The following is a 22,557-nucleotide window of genomic DNA, read 5'->3' as shown; positions in this document are numbered from 1 at the left end:
CCTAGGAACAGTGGGTAAACTGCCTTGTTCAGGGGCCTCGGAGAGTCGATCTTGCAACCTTTCAGTTACAAGTCCTACGCTCTGGCTTTTGGCTACCTGCCGCCCCCGAACAAGGCAGTTGATTGAGTGCTGGCGCAATGTACTTGGATTCATGTCCTCAAAGTACATCGTTCAGTGTCTAATAATTTAGAGAATTTCCTGACCAGGTAACCGGATTACACATTTGACAAGTATGAACATGACCCACTCTACAGGCTAATGCATTATGTTCCATAAAGACATACACCCAATATGCAAAGTAAACCATGACTAAATTCACATTGCGATAATGGCAGTTGAGTGTTACACTAGTAGCAAGTAATATTATAGTAGTAATCAGCACAAAGGGAGGCTACAAAATGATTGTCGAACAGCGGCTTCATTTTATTAGAAGGGTAACATAATCAAAGTCAATTTCAAGATGGCTCCACGTGTTCCTTGTAGAATGCAGTACATTACACTCGCGCATCCTCCAGCAAGATTCCAAAATTAAGTGCTACAGTTCCTCCTCCCCCTCCCTCGTTTCCGTTGCCAGGATTGGACAAGCAGGGATTCAAACAGCTGGGGGGGAAAAAAAGAAAGAGTCTCAGGTGAATTTAAAGACATGCGCACAAACATTTTAACAAAATACTGAGTTTTGGGTCATTCAAAGCTGCATGAGGCAGAACGTATAGCTACAGCCTCAAGTTGCTCCCTTGGACAGCTACAGGTCCTTGTTCAACTTAACAATCCTGTCCATCTATAGTGCAATTAGGCTTCCAACATCCATTTTAAAACTTAGTGCATCAACATTTAACAATCAAAAGCATCAGCCATTAGGCTTCGCATAAATTTAAATTAACGCTGAACTACAATGGTGACAGCAGTAGATTAACAATAATTTTGCAAGTAGAAAACTTGACTACATGAACTAAAGCAGCATGCAATGCAGTGGTGTCATTGTTTTGATACTTTTAACATTATCTAGTCAAGCTAGAAAAATTCAAACCGCAAGCCTACTGGCCAATATAGTGTCACATAATACAACCGCTCTCGTTTTCTGACTACCCTGAGAACATCATGCATTCAGAGGAGAAGTCAGTCTACAGAGAGGGGACAAATCTAGACAGGATAAAGGAAAGGGCAAAGGAGTCAACTGGTAGCCTAGTCATAGTGTGGAATATAAATCACATCAATAGGAACAAAGACAAGTGTTGGTTAACAGGAACTAAATGTACATTGTATGACAGGTACTTTGACTATACTCTAGAAAAGTAGCATGCTTTCACTAACCAAAGCACACAAGGTGTCAAAGTAGAAGAGGCAATAGATTCATAATGAATTCCTGAGTAGACTTCTGACATTGTACGACATTAGCTGTCCCTGTCATCTAGCCCAGGACTCATTACATTCAGATGAAGTGTAATTCATTCTTAATCACATCCCTATTCCCAACTGCTTCCTCAATTTAATCCAAGGACAGGGACCATCACTGAAGCTACATTATATAGACATGTGTATATAGCCACGTTATCGTTAGTAATTGTGTATTTATTCCTTGTGTTATTATTCATCTTTTTTTCCTCTGCATTATTGGGAAGCGCCCGTAAGTAAGCATTTCACTGTTAGTCTACACCTGTTTACAAAGAATGTGACAAAGAAACATGCCTTTGATTACCACTGATATGTATACCTGGCCCAAGGGGAAAATACACTCCATTATAACCAGCTAGTCCAGTCTCTGTAGTTTCCAGGAGAAGTCTATTCAAGTCCCAGTAGTGGAGAGCATTCAAGTACAAGGTAGAGACACCCCACCACAGAATGAAGAAAGTGGAGAGCAGAGAGACGAAGAGGGGCAGGAGAGCGGAGCACAGACTAGTCTCGAGAGAGAAAGATTCAAAAAGGAGAGTTGGAAAGCTAGACGATAGGAGCGTGAAGGAGAGACAGAAAAGGAAGAGGGAGCTTAGACGAAGAGCACCGGGTCTTTACAGGTGGCGGCTGCGGCCGAGGAGAAGGCGGCGAGGATGGAGGCGAAGACGACGTCGGGGGACTGGCCGGCGTCGACTGCCTTGTGCAGGCCGCGGGCACTGTAGTATTTGACCAGGGGCACCGTCTGCCCGTGGTAGGCCTCCAGCCGTGAGCGCAGCGTCGACGCATTGTCGTCGCTGCGGCGCATCAGCGGCTCCCCTGTCACCTGATGGGGACAGAGAGATTAAACCTTTCATGGGTGAAAAGGGCAATTTTGGTTTCTTTCTCTGGTCAGGTCTTTTTCCCCACCCCTTTGAGTTGACAGATCTGAAAGACTTGGATCAATGTAGGAAATATGGTGATGGCGCCCCCTAGATCTCAAGTTGGGCAAATGCATCTGCCATATTAAATTCTCTCCTATACAGTCTTGTCAGAGCTATGATGAACACAGAAGGGCTTGTGAAGGTTTGGAGCTGTGTCAAATTGTTTCCCCAGCCAGTAGCACTGAGCTACATCTCTGGGTACACCACACACACATTACAACCCCTCGTGTGTGTTGAAAGCCATCTGTGCTGAGCATCTGAAATGGTCCCACGTGGCTCAGTTGGTAGAGCATTGCAACGATAGGGTTGTGGGTTCAATTCCCACGTGGGACCAGTACAGAGAAGGGGGGAATAGTATGAGATGTAGGCACTCACTACTGTAAGTCGCTCTGGATAAACTCATCTGCTAAATGAAACAAGAGCTCAGAGCCATTAGCACAGAAGCTCCTAGCCAAGGGGTTTCACAACACTTGTGAAAGACTGTGTGCAAATGAGCCACTGCTTTGTCATATTACAAGCATAGACACTTGTTAAGTGCATGTTTGACCAAACTTGAACACACACACACACTTTTGAAGTGCAAGTTGACCAAGAAACGCATTTGAACACGAGTTAGCAGATTGGGATCTACAATAGAAGTAAGATTTCCAGACTCAGGAAGGGCGACGTCCGTCGACAAAATACTTACGTCGTCCTTCATTGGCTCTTTGGGTGGGTTGAACTCCTCGTGGTAGGAGCGACCACTAGGCTGGTGAATTAGTCTGAGGGGGAGAGGAGAAGGTTAGTCCTCCACCCACACTGCCCGTGGCCCACTTCAAAGGCTTACACTATATCCCACCATGGCCACACAAAGAAGCCCTTTTTGACATGCTGATGTGACCATTTCAATGGACTACAGGTACATCACTTCCGCTCTTTGAAGCAGTGTCTTCAATACAGAGCATTGTTTGTCGTGGATGAGGTGGTATTGCTCTGCAACATTATTTGTCCTACAAGTGGTCGATAATAACTAGCTCAGACCACAGGGCACCGCAGAATATCTGGTCCTACCTGCCACAGATCCTGCGCACCAGTAGGGAGTCGTCGACGGAGAACTCGATCACAGAGTCCAGCTTCTCTGTGCGCTTCGCCAGCAAGTCATCCAGCTATGAGACAGAGGGAGTCATGAAACATGGGAGCAGGGAGGTAACAGGTTCATATGCTCAGTGGTAAATTTGAGGGTAAACGTAGTTCACACCCCCCCGCATTCATTTTGTGTGATGTTTACTACTGCTTATGCTTGACTAACAGAAAGACAAACTTTTGCTCTGGGGGATTGACAGCAAAATGGAGTCAGGCACCAACCAATCCTCACCATCTCTGCTTGTTTCACTGTGCGGGGGAATCCATCCAATAGGAACCCCTTCTTACAGGGAGGCGTGTCCAGGTTCTTTTCTATGAGTTCTACCACCATCTCATCACTGACCTATGAGTCATTTGACAGGAGTAAATTCACAGAGTGATGAGCAGTGAAAATAAATGCATGAGAACACACAATTAGGACAAAGGCCCAAGTAAACCGGTCTCTGATTACCACTAAGTTACAGCACCAGTGACACAAAAGATTAATTCCCATTTCAAAAATGCACGCAGAAACATGTTCAGAACTAACATGAAAACACACTACACATCTTACCAGTTTCCCAGCATCCATGGTCTCCTTGAGCCTCTTGCCGAGCCCAGAGCCAGATGCCACCATGGCCCTCAGCATGTCCCCCGTGGCCAGATGACACACGCAGTACTGCTCTGCCAACCGAGGAGCCTTGGAGGAGAGAGGGAGAGCGTGGGTATTGGCATCAAGCCTCATGTTGTAAGGGCAAAAGGTGTAGCATTTAGGTAGTCACGTCTCGAAATTGCAACTTGACAACTCTGAGGAGAAGAGTATGGCCAAGAATATGCGCATCCCAACCTGGCAAACTACTACAACAGGTTGGACCCCGTCAAAGGATTAAAGTCGTGCTGAATCGTAAAATGGCTGGCTGTTATCCATATTTTTAGCACAGTCGAAGCGCAAAATTCCTTCAGCTACAGAACGTAGCCTCCACACATGACATGAGTCTGAATGTGTGTGGGGAAGGCACAAAGTAAGTGTTGAATAATTAACTTCATAGCACATGCATTACTGTAGTTTCAAGGACACAATCATGTTGCCATTTTGTTTTTACATTTCAGTGGGGATGTTCAAGTTGTGCCACAACAGAAAAAAAGACCAAACCCTCAGGGGACTGACTACATACTTGGGATATTCAAAGCATTTGTCTGAAAGCCCCCTACAGTACTTTTACCAGCCTGTGCAAAAAATAAAAAATAAAAATGTATTCAGTACGTGTGTGTGTGTATTTACAATGCTGTGCAGCTACTATAGCCATGAAAGACATATGGATACAGGACTGCAAGGAAATACAGAAGTCCCCAACTCTGGTCGTGGGAAGCTGCAGGGTGTATCAGCTTTTGTTCCAGATCAGCCTAAACACACCTGACATAACTACCTAACAAAACCCTGCACAAGCGGTTGCTCTCCTGGACCACATACGCCCAGAAATTAAATAAGAACTTCATTGAGCTTATTGACGGGGAAGTCAAGAGGTTACACGTTTTAACTGAACCTGGTTAGATCAAGTGAAAGCAGTTGGCTCTGGCCAGCTGGAGAGTATGATTCGCATACAGTCACCTAATGTGACGTTGAAAGGGCCCTCTTATCTTTAGGACTCGTCACACAAACGATTGGCATGCGACCTCAGAGACGAGTACCACATTGTGATCTTGCAACACCTTGGCACACAGTCAAACTTGCCAGCACCAGATAGTGGGAGCCAAGAGGGAATTAGTTACATTCCACTTGACAGACGCTCATAACTGGTTAGCGAGCTAGATACAACTTTTATGATACTTCCTTATTCGTCTGATCTAGCTACCCAATTCATTACCCGCGACTTAGTCAAGCGAGCAGAGATAGCCATCTATGCAAGCCAATTCAGAATGAACTTCAGGACAGGGTGTATAAAGTTAGTCGGCAGTGTGGGCCAGGAGGTTTCCCATTCCTACACTTCCTTAGCAAGTTAGCATAACTCACTCACCTGTGTTCCTTTCCCAGCACCAGGGGGTCCGAGCAGGATTGCCCGAATTCCCTTTTTTACGTCGGACACAACTTCATTCCGTTGCGTGCTGGGGGCCATGTTCACTTCAGTCGTCCACTTTTCTTATCTGCCAACTCGCCCAAGAAAGGAAGTGTCACCGCCTTCTTCCTGGATGACCCTCTCTTTATCAGAAAATACTTCCATCTCATTGGCCATTAGATGGCTCAGTCAAGCGTCCTACACACTGATTTGCTGAAATAGTACGTTTCTTGATATAACATCCGGGTTTTGCATATGCAATTATGAATCTTCTTTGGTCAGGGACCATCAAAATGAAAATGAACATTGTTATTAGTTACATAATCCTCTATCATTATTATTATTATTATTTGTTAATTGTTATTATAATTATGAATGAATAATTAGTATTATTATTATTATTTCATCTGTCGGGAAGAATTACAAGTACTGCATGATGTGTCCAGAGATGGCAGAAGAGACTCATGGACTGTTCTTAACCACTGCCAAGATGTAGTTGCTTTTTGTGCGATTTTCAGCTGCGATGGTTTAACATAGGTGGGTGCTACATGTTCGGCATTGGAGGACCAGTACCCACGGAGAGGCACTGACCGTCGGAGAAGCAGATGTGGTGCACTGACGAAGCATTCTGGGCCTGTTTGTCAGACTGTCTTTGTTTCAGCGTAGCCTAGTGGTTAGGGCGTTGGACTAGTAACCGAAAGATTGTAAAATCGAATCCCTGACCTGACAAGGTACAAATCTGTCGTTCTGCCTTTGAACAAGGCAGATAACCCACTAGGCTGTCATTGAAAATAAGAATGTGTTCTTAACTGACTTGCCCAGTTAGGTAAAGGTAAAATAAATTCACCCTGGCTGTAAGGTCAAAGCCCCCATCACTCTCTAATCCAAACTGCCTCAACTCCCAGCCTTACATCTGCAGCATAGACATTCAATCTCCATTTAAATTGTTTGTTTGTTTTGCTTTTTATGTGCTTTGATATTATTTTCTGTAATGAAAAGCGGTATACAAGTTAAATAAATTATTATTATTAACATTGTTATTTGTGTCTATATATAGGTGTTTGTTGGAAGCTCACTCTATAATGAAATGAATGAGTAGTCAAATGGTAGGAAACTATTAGCTGTGGAAATGATTCAATCGTGTTCAATGCCCCATCTTGCTACTGCAGTTTTTAAAGTCTAAACGGGATCATTGGGACATCCCAACTCTGATGTCACCCCATTAAAAATTACATTTAAATGGTTATGTTAAGGCTTAAGGAAATGTTATGGTTAAGGTTAGGGTAGGGTAGGGTAGGGTAGGGGTTAAGCTTAGAGTTTAGGGTTTAGGGTATAGGGTAGGGATGTCCCAAGGATCCCTGATAACATGAACACTGTTTATGCACACTACACTGGGAGATCAGTCATTACATTATCAAATTCATATCCAATTAAGACAGGGCTGATTAGATGGTAAAGATGGAATGACGGATTAGATGGAAAGACAGAGTTGTCATAATGTCCACACAGTGTATCTTCATCATGTCATCGATGTACCAGTCCAGGACATTTGACTTGAGGAAATGCCAAACACCAAACTTCAATTCTTATTTTGTCTCTAATGAGCAAGCATTAATGTAGATACTTTTAACGCTGTAATAAATATAAATGTCACATCTGTCTTTGTAGGCAAACCCCTAATTAAAGATTGTTCAAATAATACTTTTCCAACTAACAAGAAAACCAACAGACTTCTAATAAAACCACAGTAGTTATCTAAACTAAGAGCTTTTAGAAGCAAACAAGAGAAACATACTATTAATCAAACTAATAAGATTCCAATGTCTCATGTACAGTGGGGAGAACAAGTATTTGATACACTGCCGATTATGCAGGTTTTCCTACTTACAAAGCATGTAGAGGTTTGTAATTTTTATCATAGGTACACTTCAACTGTGAGAGACGGAATCTAAAACAAAAATCCAGAAAATCACATTGTATGATTTTTAAGTAATTAATTTGCATTTTATTGCATGACATAAGTATTTGATACATCAGAAAAGCAGAACTTAATATTTGGTACAGAAACCTTTGTTTGCAATTACAGAGATCATACGTTTCCTGTAGTTCTTGACCAGGTTTGCACACACTGCAGCAGGGATTTTGGCCCACTCCTCCATACAGAACTTCTCCAGATCCTTCAGGTTTCGGGGCTGTCGCTGGGCAATACGGACTTTCAGCTCCCTCCAAAGATTTTCTATTGGGTTCAGGTCTGGAGACTGGCTAGGCCACTCCAGGACCTTGAGATGCTTCTTACGGAGCCACTACTTAGTTGCCCTGGCTGTGTGTTTTGGGTCGTTGTCATGCTGGAAGACCCAGCCACGACCCATCTTCAATGCTCTTATTGAGGGAAGGAGGTTGTTGGCCAAGATCTCGCAATACATGGCCCCATCCATCCTCCCCTCAATACGGTGCAGTCGTCCTGTCCCCATTGCAGAAAGGCATCCCCAAAGAATGATGTTTCCACCTCCATGCTTCACGGTTGGGATGGTGTTCTTGGGGTTGTACTCATCCTTCTTCTTCCTCCAAACACGGCGAGTGGAGTTTAGACCAAAATAGCTCTATTTTTGTCTCATCAGACCACATGACCTTCTCCCATTCCTCCTCTGGATCATCCAGATGGTCATTGGCAAACTTCAGACGGGCCTGGACATGCGCTGGCTTGAGCAGGGGGACCTTGCGTGCGCTGCAGGATTTTAATCCATGATGGCGTAGTGTGTTACTAATGGTTTTCTTTGAGACTGTGGTCCCAGCTCTCTTCAGGTCATTGACCAGGTCCTGCCGTGTAGTTCTGGGCTGATCCCTCACATTCCTCATGATCATTGATGCCCCACGAGGTGAGATCTTGCATGGAGCCCCAGACCGAGGGTGATTGACCGTCATCTTGAACTTCTTCCATTTTCTAATAATTGCGCCAACAGTTGTTGCCTTCTTACCAAGCTGCTTGCCTATTGTCCTGTAGCCCATCCCAGCCTTGTGCAGGTCTACAATTTTATCCCTGATGTCCAATATCACTTCCGGGTTGGAGCGAGCGGTCGCATTCGCGCTTTGGTCCGCAGGTAGTATAACTTTTCATTACATTTCATTACATTCAATTATAGTACAACGGTTTGATTTGTCTAATCTTAGCAATTTCTTCTTAGCTAGCTACATAGCCGTCTTTGTATCAAAAATAATTGCGTAATTATCGTATTACGTCGTCCTAACGCAGTCTACACTGCTATCTGCCCAGCAGCTAGCCAGCTAGCAAACGTCCACCGTCTACCGAATAGCAGCACTGTAGCAACTATTACACTCAACTGAACGACTTGATTAGTGTAGTGTTAGCTAGCTACATAGTTGTCTTTGCTGTCTTCGTATCCAAGATAATTGTGTAGTTTAGAGTGTGTAGTTTTAGAGTGATTATCTTAATTTACCGAGGTTAGCTAGCCAGCTATTTGTCGTCCTTAACATAGGAGACACTGCTAGCTAGCCAACAGCTAGCCAACGTCTACCGAATAGAACTTCCGCACTCAACAACCCGGTCGCATTCCGCTTCGCTCCACAGGTAGTATCACATTTTCATTTCATTTCATTACAGTACAACGGTTTGATTTGTTTGATCGTAGCTAGCTACACAGCTAGCTACATAGCCGTCTTTGTATCAAAGATAATTGTGTAGTCTAGAGCGATTTTCTAGGTTAGCTAGCCAGCTACTGTCGTTCTTTTAACGCAACGTAACGTAATCAACACTGCTAGCTAGCCAGCTAGCCCCCGAATAGCAGCACTGTAGAAACTATTACACTCAACGGAACGACTTGATTAGTGTAGTGTCAACAACGCAGCCACTGCCAGCTAGCCTACTTCAGCAGTACTGTATCATCTTAATCATTCTAGTCAATAAGATTCTTGCTACGTAAGCTTAACTTTCTGAACATTCGAGACGCGTAGTCCACTTGTCATTCCAATCTCCTTTGCATTAGCGTAGTCTCTTCTGTAGCCTGTCAACTATGTGTCTGTCTATCCCTGTTCTCTCCTCTCTGCACAGACCATACAAACGCTCCACACCGCGTGGCCGCGGCCACCCTAATCTGGTGGTCCCAGCACGCACGACCCACGTGGAGTTCCAGGTCTCCGGTAGCCTCTGGAACTGCCGATCTGCGGCCAACAAGGCAGAGTTCATCTCAGCCTATGCCTCCCTCCAGTCCCTCGACCTCTTGGCACTGACGGAAACATGGATCACCACAGATAACACTGCTACTCCTACTGCTCTCTCTTCGTCCGCCCACGTGTTCTCGCACACCCCGAGAGCTTCTGGTCAGCAGGGTGGTGGCACCGGGATCCTCATCTCTCCCAAGTGGTCATTCTCTCTTTCTCCCCTTACCCATCTGTCTATCGCCTCCTTTGAATTCCATGCTGTCACAGTTACCAGCCCTTTCAAGCTTAACATCCTTATCATTTATCGCCCTCCAGGTTCCCTCGGAGAGTTCATCAATGAGCTTGATGCCTTGATAAGCTCCTTTCCTGAGGACGGCTCACCCCTCACAGTTCTGGGCGACTTTAACCTCCCCACGTCTACCTTTGACTCATTCCTCTCTGCCTCCTTCTTTCCACTCCTCTCCTCTTTTGACCTCACCCTCTCACCTTCCCCCCCTACTCACAAGGCAGGCAATACGCTCGACCTCATCTTTACTAGATGCTGTTCTTCCACTAACCTCATTGCAACTCCCCTCCAAGTCTCCGACCACTACCTTGTATCCTTTTCCCTCTCGCTCTCATCCAACACTTCCCACACTGCCCCTACTCGGATGGTATCGCGCCGTCCCAACCTTCGCTCTCTCTCCCCCGCTACCCTCTCCTCTTCCATCCTATCATCTCTTCCCTCTGCTCAAACCTTCTCCAACCTATCTCCTGATTCTGCCTCCTCAACCCTCCTCTCCTCCCTTTCTGCATCCTTTGATTCTCTATGTCCCCTATCCTCCAGGCCGGCTCGGTCCTCCCCTCCCGCTCCGTGGCTCGACGACTCATTGCGAGCTCACAGAACAGGGCTCCGGGCAGCCGAGCGGAAATGGAGGAAAACTCGCCTCCCTGCGTACCTGGCATCCTTTCACTCCCTCCTCTCTACATTTTCCTCTTCTGTCTCTGCTGCTAAAGCCACTTTCTACCACTCTAAATTCCAAGCATCTGCCTCTAACCCTAGGAAGCTCTTTGCCACCTTCTCCTCCCTCCTGAATCCTCCTCCCCCTCCCCCCCCTCCTCCCTCTCTGCAGATGACTTCGTCAACCATTTTGAAAAGAAGGTCGACGACATCCGATCCTCGTTTGCTAAGTCAAACGACACCGCTGGTTCTGCTCACACTGCCCTACCCTGTGCTCTGACCTCTTTCTCCCCTCTCTCTCCAGATGAAATCTCGCGTCTTGTGACGGCCGGCCGCCCAACAACCTGCCCGCTTGACCCTATCCCCTCCTCTCTTCTCCAGACCATTTCCGGAGACCTTCTCCCTTACCTCACCTCGCTCATCAACTCATCCCTGACCGCTGGCTACGTCCCTTCCGTCTTCAAGAGAGCGAGAGTTGCACCCCTTCTGAAAAAACCTACACTCGATCCCTCCGATGTCAACAACTACAGACCAGTATCCCTTCTTTTCTCTCCAAAACTCTTGAACGTGCCGTCCTTGGCCAGCTCTCCCGCTATCTCTCTCAGAATGTCCTTCTTGATCCAAATCAGTCAGGTTTCAAGACTAGTCATTCAACTGAGACTGCTCTTCTCTGTATCACGGAGGCGCTCCGCACTGCTAAAGCTAACTCTCTCTCCTCTGCTCTCATCCTTCTAGACCTATCGGCTGCCTTCGATACTGTGAACCATCAGATCCTCCTCTCCACCCTCTCCGAGTTGGGCATCTCCGGCGCGGCCCACGCTTGGATTGCGTCCTACCTGACAGGTCGCTCCTACCAGGTGGCGTGGCGAGAATCTGTCTCCTCACCACGTGCTCTCACCACTGGTGTCCCCCAGGGCTCTGTTCTAGGCCCTCTCCTATTCTCGCTATACACCAAGTCACTTGGCTCTGTCATAACCTCACATGGTCTCTCCTATCATTGCTATGCAGACGACACACAACTAATCTTCTCCTTTCCCCCTTCTGATGACCAGGTGGCGAATCGCATCTCTGCATGTCTGGCAGACATATCAGTGTGGATGACGGATCACCACCTCAAGCTGAACCTCGGCAAGACGGAGCTGCTCTTCCTCCCGGGGAAGGACTGCCCGTTCCATGATCTCGCCATCACGGTTGACAACTCCATTGTGTCCTCCTCCCAGAGCGCTAAGAACCTTGGCGTGATCCTGGACAACACCCTGTCGTTCTCAACTAACATCAAGGCGGTGGCCCGTTCCTGTAGGTTCATGCTCTACAACATCCGCAGAGTACGACCCTGCCTCACACAGGAAGCGGCGCAGGTCCTAATCCAGGCACTTGTCATCTCCCGTCTGGATTACTGCAACTCGCTGTTGGCTGGGCTCCCTGCCTGTGCCATTAAACCCCTACAACTCATCCAGAACGCCGCAGCCCGTCTGGTGTTCAACCTTCCCAAGTTCTCTCACGTCACCCCGCTCCTCCGCTCTCTCCACTGGCTTCCAGTTGAAGCTCGCATCCGCTACAAGACCATGGTGCTTGCCTACGGAGCTGTGAGGGGAACGGCACCTCAGTACCTCCAGGCTCTGATCAGGCCCTACACCCAAACAAGGGCACTGCGTTCATCCACCTCTGGCCTGCTCGCCTCCCTACCACTGAGGAAGTACAGTTCCCGCTCAGCCCAGTCAAAACTGTTCGCTGCTCTGGCCCCCCAATGGTGGAACAAACTCCCTCACGACGCCAGGACAGCGGAGTCAATCACCACCTTCCGGAGACACCTGAAACCCCACCTCTTTAAGGAATACCTAGGATAGGATAAAGTAATCCTTCTCACCCCCCCCCCCCCTCCTCCCTCTCTGCAGATGACTTCGTCAACCATTTTGAAAAGAAGGTCGACGACATCCGATCCTCGTTTGCTAAGTCAAACGACACCGCTGGTTCTGCTCACACTGCCCTACCCTGTGCTCTGACCTCTTTCTCCCCTCTCTCTCCAGATGAAATCTCGCGTCTTGTGACGGCCGGCCGCCCAACAACCTGCCCGCTTGACCCTATCCCCTCCTCTCTTCTCCAGACCATTTCCGGAGACCTTCTCCCTTACCTCACCTCGCTCATCAACTCATCCCTGACCGCTGGCTACGTCCCTTCCGTCTTCAAGAGAGCGAGAGTTGCACCCCTTCTGAAAAAACCTACACTCGATCCCTCCGATGTCAACAACTACAGACCAGTATCCCTTCTTTTCTCTCCAAAACTCTTGAACGTGCCGTCCTTGGCCAGCTCTCCCGCTATCTCTCTCAGAATGTCCTTCTTGATCCAAATCAGTCAGGTTTCAAGACTAGTCATTCAACTGAGACTGCTCTTCTCTGTATCACGGAGGCGCTCCGCACTGCTAAAGCTAACTCTCTCTCCTCTGCTCTCATCCTTCTAGACCTATCGGCTGCCTTCGATACTGTGAACCATCAGATCCTCCTCTCCACCCTCTCCGAGTTGGGCATCTCCGGCGCGGCCCACGCTTGGATTGCGTCCTACCTGACAGGTCGCTCCTACCAGGTGGCGTGGCGAGAATCTGTCTCCTCACCACGTGCTCTCACCACTGGTGTCCCCCAGGGCTCTGTTCTAGGCCCTCTCCTATTCTCGCTATACACCAAGTCACTTGGCTCTGTCATAACCTCACATGGTCTCTCCTATCATTGCTATGCAGACGACACACAACTAATCTTCTCCTTTCCCCCTTCTGATGACCAGGTGGCGAATCGCATCTCTGCATGTCTGGCAGACATATCAGTGTGGATGACGGATCACCACCTCAAGCTGAACCTCGGCAAGACGGAGCTGCTCTTCCTCCCGGGGAAGGACTGCCCGTTCCATGATCTCGCCATCACGGTTGACAACTCCATTGTGTCCTCCTCCCAGAGCGCTAAGAACCTTGGCGTGATCCTGGACAACACCCTGTCGTTCTCAACTAACATCAAGGCGGTGGCCCGTTCCTGTAGGTTCATGCTCTACAACATCCGCAGAGTACGACCCTGCCTCACACAGGAAGCGGCGCAGGTCCTAATCCAGGCACTTGTCATCTCCCGTCTGGATTACTGCAACTCGCTGTTGGCTGGGCTCCCTGCCTGTGCCATTAAACCCCTACAACTCATCCAGAACGCCGCAGCCCGTCTGGTGTTCAACCTTCCCAAGTTCTCTCACGTCACCCCGCTCCTCCGCTCTCTCCACTGGCTTCCAGTTGAAGCTCGCATCCGCTACAAGACCATGGTGCTTGCCTACGGAGCTGTGAGGGGAACGGCACCTCAGTACCTCCAGGCTCTGATCAGGCCCTACACCCAAACAAGGGCACTGCGTTCATCCACCTCTGGCCTGCTCGCCTCCCTACCACTGAGGAAGTACAGTTCCCGCTCAGCCCAGTCAAAACTGTTCGCTGCTCTGGCCCCCCAATGGTGGAACAAACTCCCTCACGACGCCAGGACAGCGGAGTCAATCACCACCTTCCGGAGACACCTGAAACCCCACCTCTTTAAGGAATACCTAGGATAGGATAAAGTAATCCTTCTCACCCCCCCCCCCCCCCCCCTTAAAAGATTTAGATGCACTATTGTAAAGTGGCTGTTCCACTGGATGTCATAAGGTGAATGCACCAATTTGTAAGTCGCTCTGGATAAGAGCGTCTGCTAAATGACTTAAATGTAAAAATGTAAATGTCCTTACACAGCTCTCTGGTCTTGGCCATGGAGAGGTTGGAGTATGTTTGATTGAGTGTGTGGACAGGTGTCTTTTATACAGGTAACGAGTTCAAACAGGTGCAGTTAATACAGGTAATGAGTGGAGAGCAGGAGGGCTTCTTAAAGAAAAACTAACAGGTCTGTGAGAGCGGAATTCTTACTGGTTGGTAGGTGATCAAATACTTATGTCATGCAATAAAATGCTAATTAATTACTTAAAAATCATACAATGTGATTTTCTGGATTTTTGTTTTAGATTCCGTCTCTCACAGTTGAAGTGTACCTATGATAAACATTACAGACCTCTACATGCTTTGTAAGTAGGAAAACCTGCAAAATCGGCAGTGTATCAAATACTTGTTCTCCCCACTGTAGTTCAGCTACATGTCAATAAGAGATTGAACTGTGTGGATGTAATGGATGACCAATGATAGGAGTAGGCCTACCATTTATTAATTAATAGTGATAGCTAACATATTAGTTTGTTAGTTGAGAATGAATGCCCGAAACAGATAAAAGAGAAGTGTCATTGCGGAACTTTTTTGCTGCTGTTTTCAACATCTTCCTTCTCTCAGTTCCCATCATATAGAAGACATTTCTATTTTGGGTTGATGTGATATGTGCCTGGTAGCAGTGTTTAGGATCAGTAACCATCTCGACTCACTGAAAGACAGACAATTGCAATAGCTAATTATGTCTGAAGGAATAGTCTATGCTGATGTAAAGTTCAAAAAGCAACAAAGGACTGAAGGAAAAAATTGTGGTACGTTCTAAACTAAAATATGTCACAAAAAAACGCTTTTTTATAGACATGCTGTATGCTCAGGATGTGAAGAATGTTCAACAAAAAGCTTCTACCTGCATAAATATCTATCTAATGTTAAAGAGGCAATCTGCGATTGGTAAATACATTTTAAGACTTTTATATTAATGATATATAGATATTGATTCTTGAAGAATATTACTTATAAATGCCTCATGAGCTTAGTTCAACTGTATTATCCCATCAGAACGCCAAATGTAAATTTGTTGTACTACATTGTTTGTGCACAACGTAATTGTAAACAAACACTGTATAGCTTCAAAACATGGTTAAAGCTATCATTTTGATCTCATGGTCATCCAGCCCCACCTCTCAGAGACGAGTCCCACATTCTCAATTTCCAGATTATTCTGAAATTATATTAATACTGTATTGACTTTATTTGACAATGCATATTGTTAAGCTATTTCAAAACAAAATGACTTCCCACTGGGCACAGATGACAGTTCAATGTATAGTTTTGATTTACATTTGGTTTAGTTGTCAACCAACCATGTCATTGGATTTAGGTTAAAAGTTGGTTTAAAAAAAAGACAAAATACCCTCACGTTGACGACTTTTTGCAAATTCAATCGGTTTTCCACGTTAATTTAATGTTATCACACTGACTTTTTTGGTTGAAATGACTTGGAAACAATGTTGATTCAACCCGTTTTTGCCCAGTGGGTTACATCACAAAGAGATTTTAGGGATTTCAATTAGTACTTTGTAGGTATATGTCACGATCGTCTTCGGGTGAAAGAGAGGACCAAGGCGCAGCGTGATATAAATACATATTGTATTTATTTAAGAAAGACGAAGAACACTAAAACAAACTAAACAAAACAACAAACCGACGACCGTGAAGCTATGCAAAACAAATAAGTGCAGACACTGGCAACTTACACATAGACAATTACCCACCACCTACCTAATGACTGTGGTTGCCTAAATATGGCTCCCAATCAGAGACAACGATAGACAGCTGTCTCTAATTGAGAACCAATCTAGGCAACCATAGACTTACATAAACACCTACAATGAACACAACCCCATGAACTCTACAAACACCCCCTAGACAAATACAAACACCCTAGACGAGACAAAAACACACAAACATCCCCCATGTCACACCCTGACCTAACTAAAATAATAAAGAAAACAAAGATAACTAAGGCGTGACAGTATATTAAAAGGGTTTTCAAGAAACCTATATTTAGCCGGTTGGCATAAACATTTTTAAGCAGGCCTCATGCTTTATCGGTGATCTGTGCCGATTTTTTTACATTAACAAATTGAGTGTCAAAAATGCTTGTTCTTGAACAGCCAATGTGATGAGAGGAGTTTTGTCCTATTCTCACACGTTCATGGTTACATTTCAGCAACAGCATTCACAGTGAATGATACCACACACTCTGAAATCTCCATTTCCAGAACCGGATGCAACCAGCCATCTATCGACCCTAATGGTAAGTGTGTGTGTGTGTGTGTGGGTGAGTGCCTGCGTGTGTGGTTACGTGTGTGTGTGTGAGTGTGGTTGTGTGGGTCAGATGAAGTCAGTGCAAATTGCAAGCAAGGCAAAACAATGAGAACATTTGCTTTCAGCAAACTGAAAATATCTCAACCACATATGGGTGAGAAAAAAAGTTTTCAGCATGCAGAACAGAATCTAATTGAGATTTTTCCTCATCCTTGTCTCCATAGCCTCAAAAACCATGTTCCTTGTTCCACGAATCATACATTTTCTTCATGTTTTGATGATTTCATGTCTAACATACAATAAAACTAAGTAGAAAGTTGATGGGAGTCTGATTCATATTCTCTCTCTGTCCCCTCAGCTGGTGACCCTGATTCTCAGGAGGGGTCAAAGGTCAAACCAAGTGGATATGACCCTGTCAGAGTTGTTCTGGTGACTCTCTGTGTTCTTCTGATGGGTGCTGTCATTGGACTTGGGGTTCTCTGTAAGTACTATAGAGTAGACCCATGGTGGAGTCTAGAGTAGGATTAGGAGTCCCAAACTGGCTGTTCACATATGAGGCGGGATAGGATAGCTACAGGAAAGTTGGGTCAAACTCATTACTGTACGTTTCAAATGTGTCTTTTTCACACTGATACAATTAGCCCACAAACCCAGTGCAGCACTCTTCAAAATCTCAAATATTTGATTGAAAATAATCTTACAGCAGGTGAATTTTGGATCATGTGACACATGCTAAGATGAATACTAAACAGTACATTTCCAGTGACATTTTCATCCCGATAGAAAGTGTATAGTATATGGGCTTTACCCTCTCAGTTATGAGGAAATGATTGATGTCACGATGCAAAAATTTAACATGTTTTAACCAGAAGAGAGAAGGGGAAGTTTGAGTACAAAATGTGACTCGTTTTTTTCTTTTTTCTCAACAGTTTTGAAACATAATCAAGAATTGATTGAACAGAGAACTTGCTGTACAATCACAGGTACTATGCGAGAATGTCCAAATTAATAGTGGCACAAGATCCAGTCATTCCAAAAAGTGCTTTGTTACATAGGCCTATGTTTTATATCATAGAATGAACTCCATTAAGGAATTGGAATTACTCTAAGAAATTCCATGGTAAAAAAAGAAAATGGAAGTCACTTCAAACCTAATTTTATTGCTTCGGTTTCAGTCTATTTCTGCTTTTTTCTTATCCCACTTAGGCTGAGGCTAAGTATATGCATAGTAAATCAATGTGTTTTCATGTCAGTATGGATCTTACACAATCAGTGAGATTTAAAAAAAGTAACTATTCATATAGTATGTTACAAATACTGGACTATAGACAACGACATATATATCACCAGGTTATTTCTGTTCCCTCCCTCCACAGAGCATGAGCGTCCAATGTGTGCTCATGATTGGATGTGTCAGGGGAAAAAGTGCTATTATTTTTCCAATGATAGTCTGACCTGGGTTGAGAGTCAGGGCAAATGTGTCTCCATGGGAGGACAGCTGGTCATCATAGACAGCCATTATGAGCAGGTAGTTATCACGACTATTGAATGGGAATTAAATAACACATTGCATCTGTCCTTCCATATTATCTTTCATTAATTAAGGCTGTGGTCGGGCAATAGATTTTGTATCCACAAATTACAGATTGAGCCAATGGGTTTATAAGATTTAAAAGTGCTTTACATTTTATTATGAGGGCTTAGTACCATGTCAGTCTAATGAGAAAAAAACAACTATAAAGCACATGCAATTAAACATGCAATCTACAAAAATTCAAGTACACCATGTTTGAAAGATAATTCAACCAATTACATAATTTTGTATTTTTTGCCTTATAAGGCTAAACTGAAATTTGTCTACGGACAAGGAGAGACTGCAAAGCACGCTTTTGTTTTGAATACCTCGCTTTTAGTGGTTACAGCGTTGGGCCAGTAACCGAAAGGTTGCTGGATCGAATCCCTGAGCTGACAAAGTAAACATCTGTCATTCTGCCCCTGAGCAAGGCAGTTAACCCACTGTTAGCCGGGCGGCGACGACGTGGATGTCGATTATGGCAGCCCCCCGCACCTCACTGATTCAGAGGGGTTGGGTTAAATGCGGAAGACACATTTCAGTTGAATGCATTCAGTTGAACAACTGACTAGGTATCCCCCTTCCCCTGTTGTCACCAACCGCTAATTTTAGCATTTCATAACCAAAACCAATAAAATGAAAACACTTTTTAGTCATTGAGCTTTAGGTTCCACAAAAGCGTGGATTACTGTTCTTGGGTGTACTCGTCTAGTCCATAGACTGCTATCAATCAGTGTAAGGCAACATTTGGGTGAACTATCCATTTAACCCATTGTAGCACTCTAATATAATTTGTCAATCAATATTCCTGGTGAAGACAATCTTAGATAAGAAAGTTGGTGCTATAATGAGTCATGGTGAAGACAAGTTCTGGATCGGACTGACAGACCAAAAAGAAGAGGGAAAGTGGTTATGGGTGGACGACACACCTCTTGAATCAAATAACAGGTCAGAAGTTATTTTGAATAGTAATACATTTACGAAAGCATGATCATTCAGTATTGCTTCTACAGCATTAGAGTATTGTGATGTGTTCTCATAATTGACTAAACACAAAAATACAGGTGAAATGATGATTCCCAAACAATGCAGTTAATATGAGGACATGGATGGCTGAATTAATTATAATGTAATTCCTCTGTAGCTTCTGGTTTGTTTCCCAAAATGGCAAGGAAGAGCCTGACAACTGGCAAGGAGACAAGGAAAGAAAAAATCCAGACGGTGAAGACTGTGCTAGAATGGGAGAAAAACATGGTACTCATAATGGCAAGAGTTGGTTTGATGTCAACTGTGGTTGGTCTCACAGAAGAATATGTGAGAAAATGCTATTCTGAAATGTCATTTTTGTCCCCCCCAGTTTTATCATTGGAATGTGATACAAAACACGCAGCGGTGTGCTTCAGGACCATGCGGACGCCTCCGAGCGGTCGGGTAGTCTGTTTGAAGTGTTTATCCGACTGGGTAAAATAAAATAAAAAATACCTTATGTCCCTCCCACTTCTAAAACCAAAGTTGCACCCCTGTGATACAGTATCTGTGTGAAACTAAAAAAAGTATTCAATTTTCCTATGAACACAAAAGTATCTTTACGTATCTTTTTGCTGACATTTATAATAAGAAGTGAGGATAAACTGTATTGGTAAATGTATTACAGTAGCTTACTGCTGATGTTTACAGACTGCTTGTTATTAACAATACGTTTATGCTTTTTGCGTTTTATGCTATAATGTAAAACAAGCCAAATCTACAACTGAGCCTAACAAAAAACATGTCAGATATCTTCAGTTCAGCATTTTCTTTATTAAAGAAAAACTCCACCCAAAAACTATCTTTTGCTATTTATTTCATTAGTCCATTGTTGATAGAAGTTAGGTTTCCGTCCAATTGGTGACAGATGTTCATGCGAAAAGAAAAAGAAATGGGCATAAAAATAGAATGCGCATTTTCCCACCAGAGATGTTTCCATCAAATGAACATGTTGTGGATAAAAGGATGTGGGTGATGACTTAGTGCACATAAAATAACTTTTGTGGTTAAATTCCAATTCCCAAATCAAAATACAAGTTAAATGGGGTTCCGTAGTACTTTCACCTCTACTGATGGTTTTGTGAAGAAAAAAAATGTGTTTTAGCGAATGTGCCCACTCTAGTTTTGGCGTGTGCACTATATAGCCAATTATTATGGACAAAAGAGTGAGATATTTTTTATTTGTCAAATGACAGCCAAGCATTGATCATCATGCCGCCAAAATAAGACCCTCGATATTCTTTTCTGTAGGAGCATCAAGCGTATCACCTTGAACTTTCACCACCCTGTGAAGTTCTTTATCATTTATTTTGCTAAGACTTCATTTTAAGAGGTCCATATTACAGTGTAATAAATGTGTAATTACACTAACAAATATTGTAGTTAATTTGTAATAACTCATAGTTACACTGTAGTAACAACATGTAATTGATGGTAATTGCAGTCTGTAATTACAGAGGTTTCATAACAAATGCTTGTTACCATGTTTGTTACTAAACTCACAAATGTAGTGTTTAGTTTCTTCTCAGCTACATCCGATTTTGTATAAACTGTCAAAAGGTTGTAATCTCTTGGACAGATGAGCTGGGTGTCCGAGATTACTAAGGTTGGAAGCTCAACAGGCTCAACAGGCTCTTACCTACCCGTGAATGGCACACTTCAAAATCTCCACTCAATGTTGTTAATAGCGCTTGCTCCCTAAAAGTGTAACATCTTTATTTGTACTATTTTCTACATTCCACATTTCTGAAAAAGGCGCCGAAGAGGATGGCTGACACATGCTCCTAACCAACTGTGCTATTTTGATAATTTTTTTGCGTTGTTTGTAGCTTATTTCTTTACTTATTTTGTCCATAATGTTGCTGCTACCGTCTCTTATGACCGAAAATAATTTCTGGACATCAGAACAGCGATTACTCACCTTGAACTGGAAGAAGCTTTTTCCTTTAACGAGTCCGACGAGAAGGATATACTGCTCTCCCGGGAGCAGGCCCAAATCCCCGTCATTTGCGTAAAGAAAAGACTAAGGAAAAGGGGGCACAGGTCAGGCTGCCATCTGAGAATCCGGAGGCGAGCGAGTGAACTCCCACTGCCATCCGTTCTACTGGCTAACATGCAATCAATGAAAAATAAAATTGATGACCTACGATTATGATTATCCCACCCACGGGACATTAAAAACTGTTTCACCGAGTCGTGGCTGAACGACGACACGGATAATATAGAACTGGCGAGATTTTCCATCCACCGGCAGAACAGAGAAGCTACATCTGGTAAGACGAGGGGTGGGGGTGTGTGTCTATTTGTCAATAACATCTGGTGCCCGATGTCTAATATTAAAGAAGTCTTGAGGTATTGTTTGCCAGAGGCAGAGTACCGTATGATAAGTTGTAGACAACACCATCTACCAAGAGAGTTCTCATCTAAACTCAGCAAAAAAAGAAACGTCCCTTTTTCAGGACCCTGTCTTTCAAAGATAATTGGTAAAAATCCAAATAACTTTACAGATCTTCATTGTAAAGGCTTTAAACACTGTTTCCCATGCTTGTTCAATAAACCATAAACAATTAATGAACATGCACCTGTGGAACGGTCGTTAAGACACTAACAGCTTACAGACGGTAAATTAAGGTCACAGTTGTGAAAACTTAGGACACTAAAGAGGCCTTTCTACTGACTCTGAAAAACACCAAAAGAAAGATGCCCAGGGTCCCTGCTCATCTGCCTGAATGTGCCTTAGGCATGCTGCAAGGAGGCATGAGAACTGCAGATGTGGCCAGGGCAATAAATTGCCATGTCCGTACTGTGAGATGCCTAAGACAGCACTACAGGGAGACAGGATGGACAGCTGATTTTCCTCGCAGTGGCAGACCACGTGCAACAACACATGCACAGGTGCCCGAGTCACACCAGGAACGCACAATCCCTCCATCAATGCTCAGACTGTCCGCAATAGGCTGAGAGAGGCTGGACTGAGGGCTTGTAGGCCTGTTGTAAGGCAGGTCCTCACCAGACATCACCGGCAAAAACGTCGCCTATGGGCACAAACCCACCGTCGCTGGACCAGACAGGACTGGCAAAAAGTGCTCTTCACTGACGAGTTGCGGTTTTGTCTCACCAGGGGTGATGGTCGAATTCGCGTTTATCGTTGAAGGAATGAGCGTTATACTGAGGCCTGTACTCTGGAGCGGGATCGATTTGGAGGTGGAGGGTCCGTCATGGTTTGGGGCGGTGTGTCACAGCATCATCGGACTGAGCTTGTTGTCATTGCAGGCAATCTCAACGCTGTGCGTTACAAGGAAGACATCCTCCTCCCTCATGTGGTACCCTTCCTGCAGGCT

General features: G+C 44.6%; 2 protein-coding genes across 5 annotated transcripts; one reads left to right on the top strand and one right to left on the bottom strand.

Moving 5' to 3' along the window:
* Nucleotides 1-402: 402 nt before the first annotated feature.
* On the bottom strand, nt 403-5,603 carry LOC139554565 (adenylate kinase 2, mitochondrial). 3 transcript variants are annotated; one of them, XM_071367462.1, is made up of 7 exons: nt 5,426-5,603; nt 3,985-4,110; nt 3,664-3,774; nt 3,360-3,454; nt 2,998-3,070; nt 2,008-2,212; nt 403-600 (listed from the first exon to the last, which is right to left on the bottom strand). In XM_071367462.1, the coding sequence occupies exons 1-7, from the start codon at nt 5,522-5,524 to the stop codon at nt 593-595; spliced, it is 717 nt and encodes a 238-aa protein (XP_071223563.1). In that variant the 5' UTR covers nt 5,525-5,603; the 3' UTR covers nt 403-592. The 3 variants fall into 3 exon arrangements, with proteins under 3 accessions (XP_071223563.1, XP_071223564.1, XP_071223561.1); XM_071367463.1 differs by lacking the exon at nt 2,008-2,212 and having other exon boundaries at nt 5,426-5,588; XM_071367460.1 differs by lacking the exon at nt 403-600 and having other exon boundaries at nt 1,967-2,212; nt 5,426-5,588.
* A 9,316-nt stretch (nt 5,604-14,919) lies between these two features.
* LOC139554564 (C-type lectin domain family 4 member E-like) lies at nt 14,920-20,016 on the top strand. Of its 2 annotated transcripts, none has more exons than XM_071367459.1 (7): nt 14,920-15,098; nt 16,520-16,606; nt 16,976-17,098; nt 17,547-17,600; nt 17,994-18,145; nt 19,008-19,138; nt 19,335-20,016. In XM_071367459.1, exons 1-7 carry the CDS (start codon nt 15,029-15,031, stop codon nt 19,522-19,524), a joined length of 807 nt encoding a protein of 268 aa, XP_071223560.1. In that variant the 5' UTR covers nt 14,920-15,028; the 3' UTR covers nt 19,525-20,016. The 2 variants fall into 2 exon arrangements, with proteins under 2 accessions (XP_071223560.1, XP_071223559.1); XM_071367458.1 differs by lacking the exon at nt 14,920-15,098 and adding an exon at nt 15,108-15,237.
* Nucleotides 20,017-22,557: the final 2,541 nt, after the last annotated feature.

The sequence above is a fragment of the Salvelinus alpinus genome, chromosome 26, assembly GCF_045679555.1.
Source record: "Salvelinus alpinus chromosome 26, SLU_Salpinus.1, whole genome shotgun sequence".
Lineage (NCBI taxonomy): Eukaryota > Metazoa > Chordata > Actinopteri > Salmoniformes > Salmonidae > Salvelinus > Salvelinus alpinus.
This window is presented reverse-complemented; position numbering and strand designations above follow the sequence as displayed.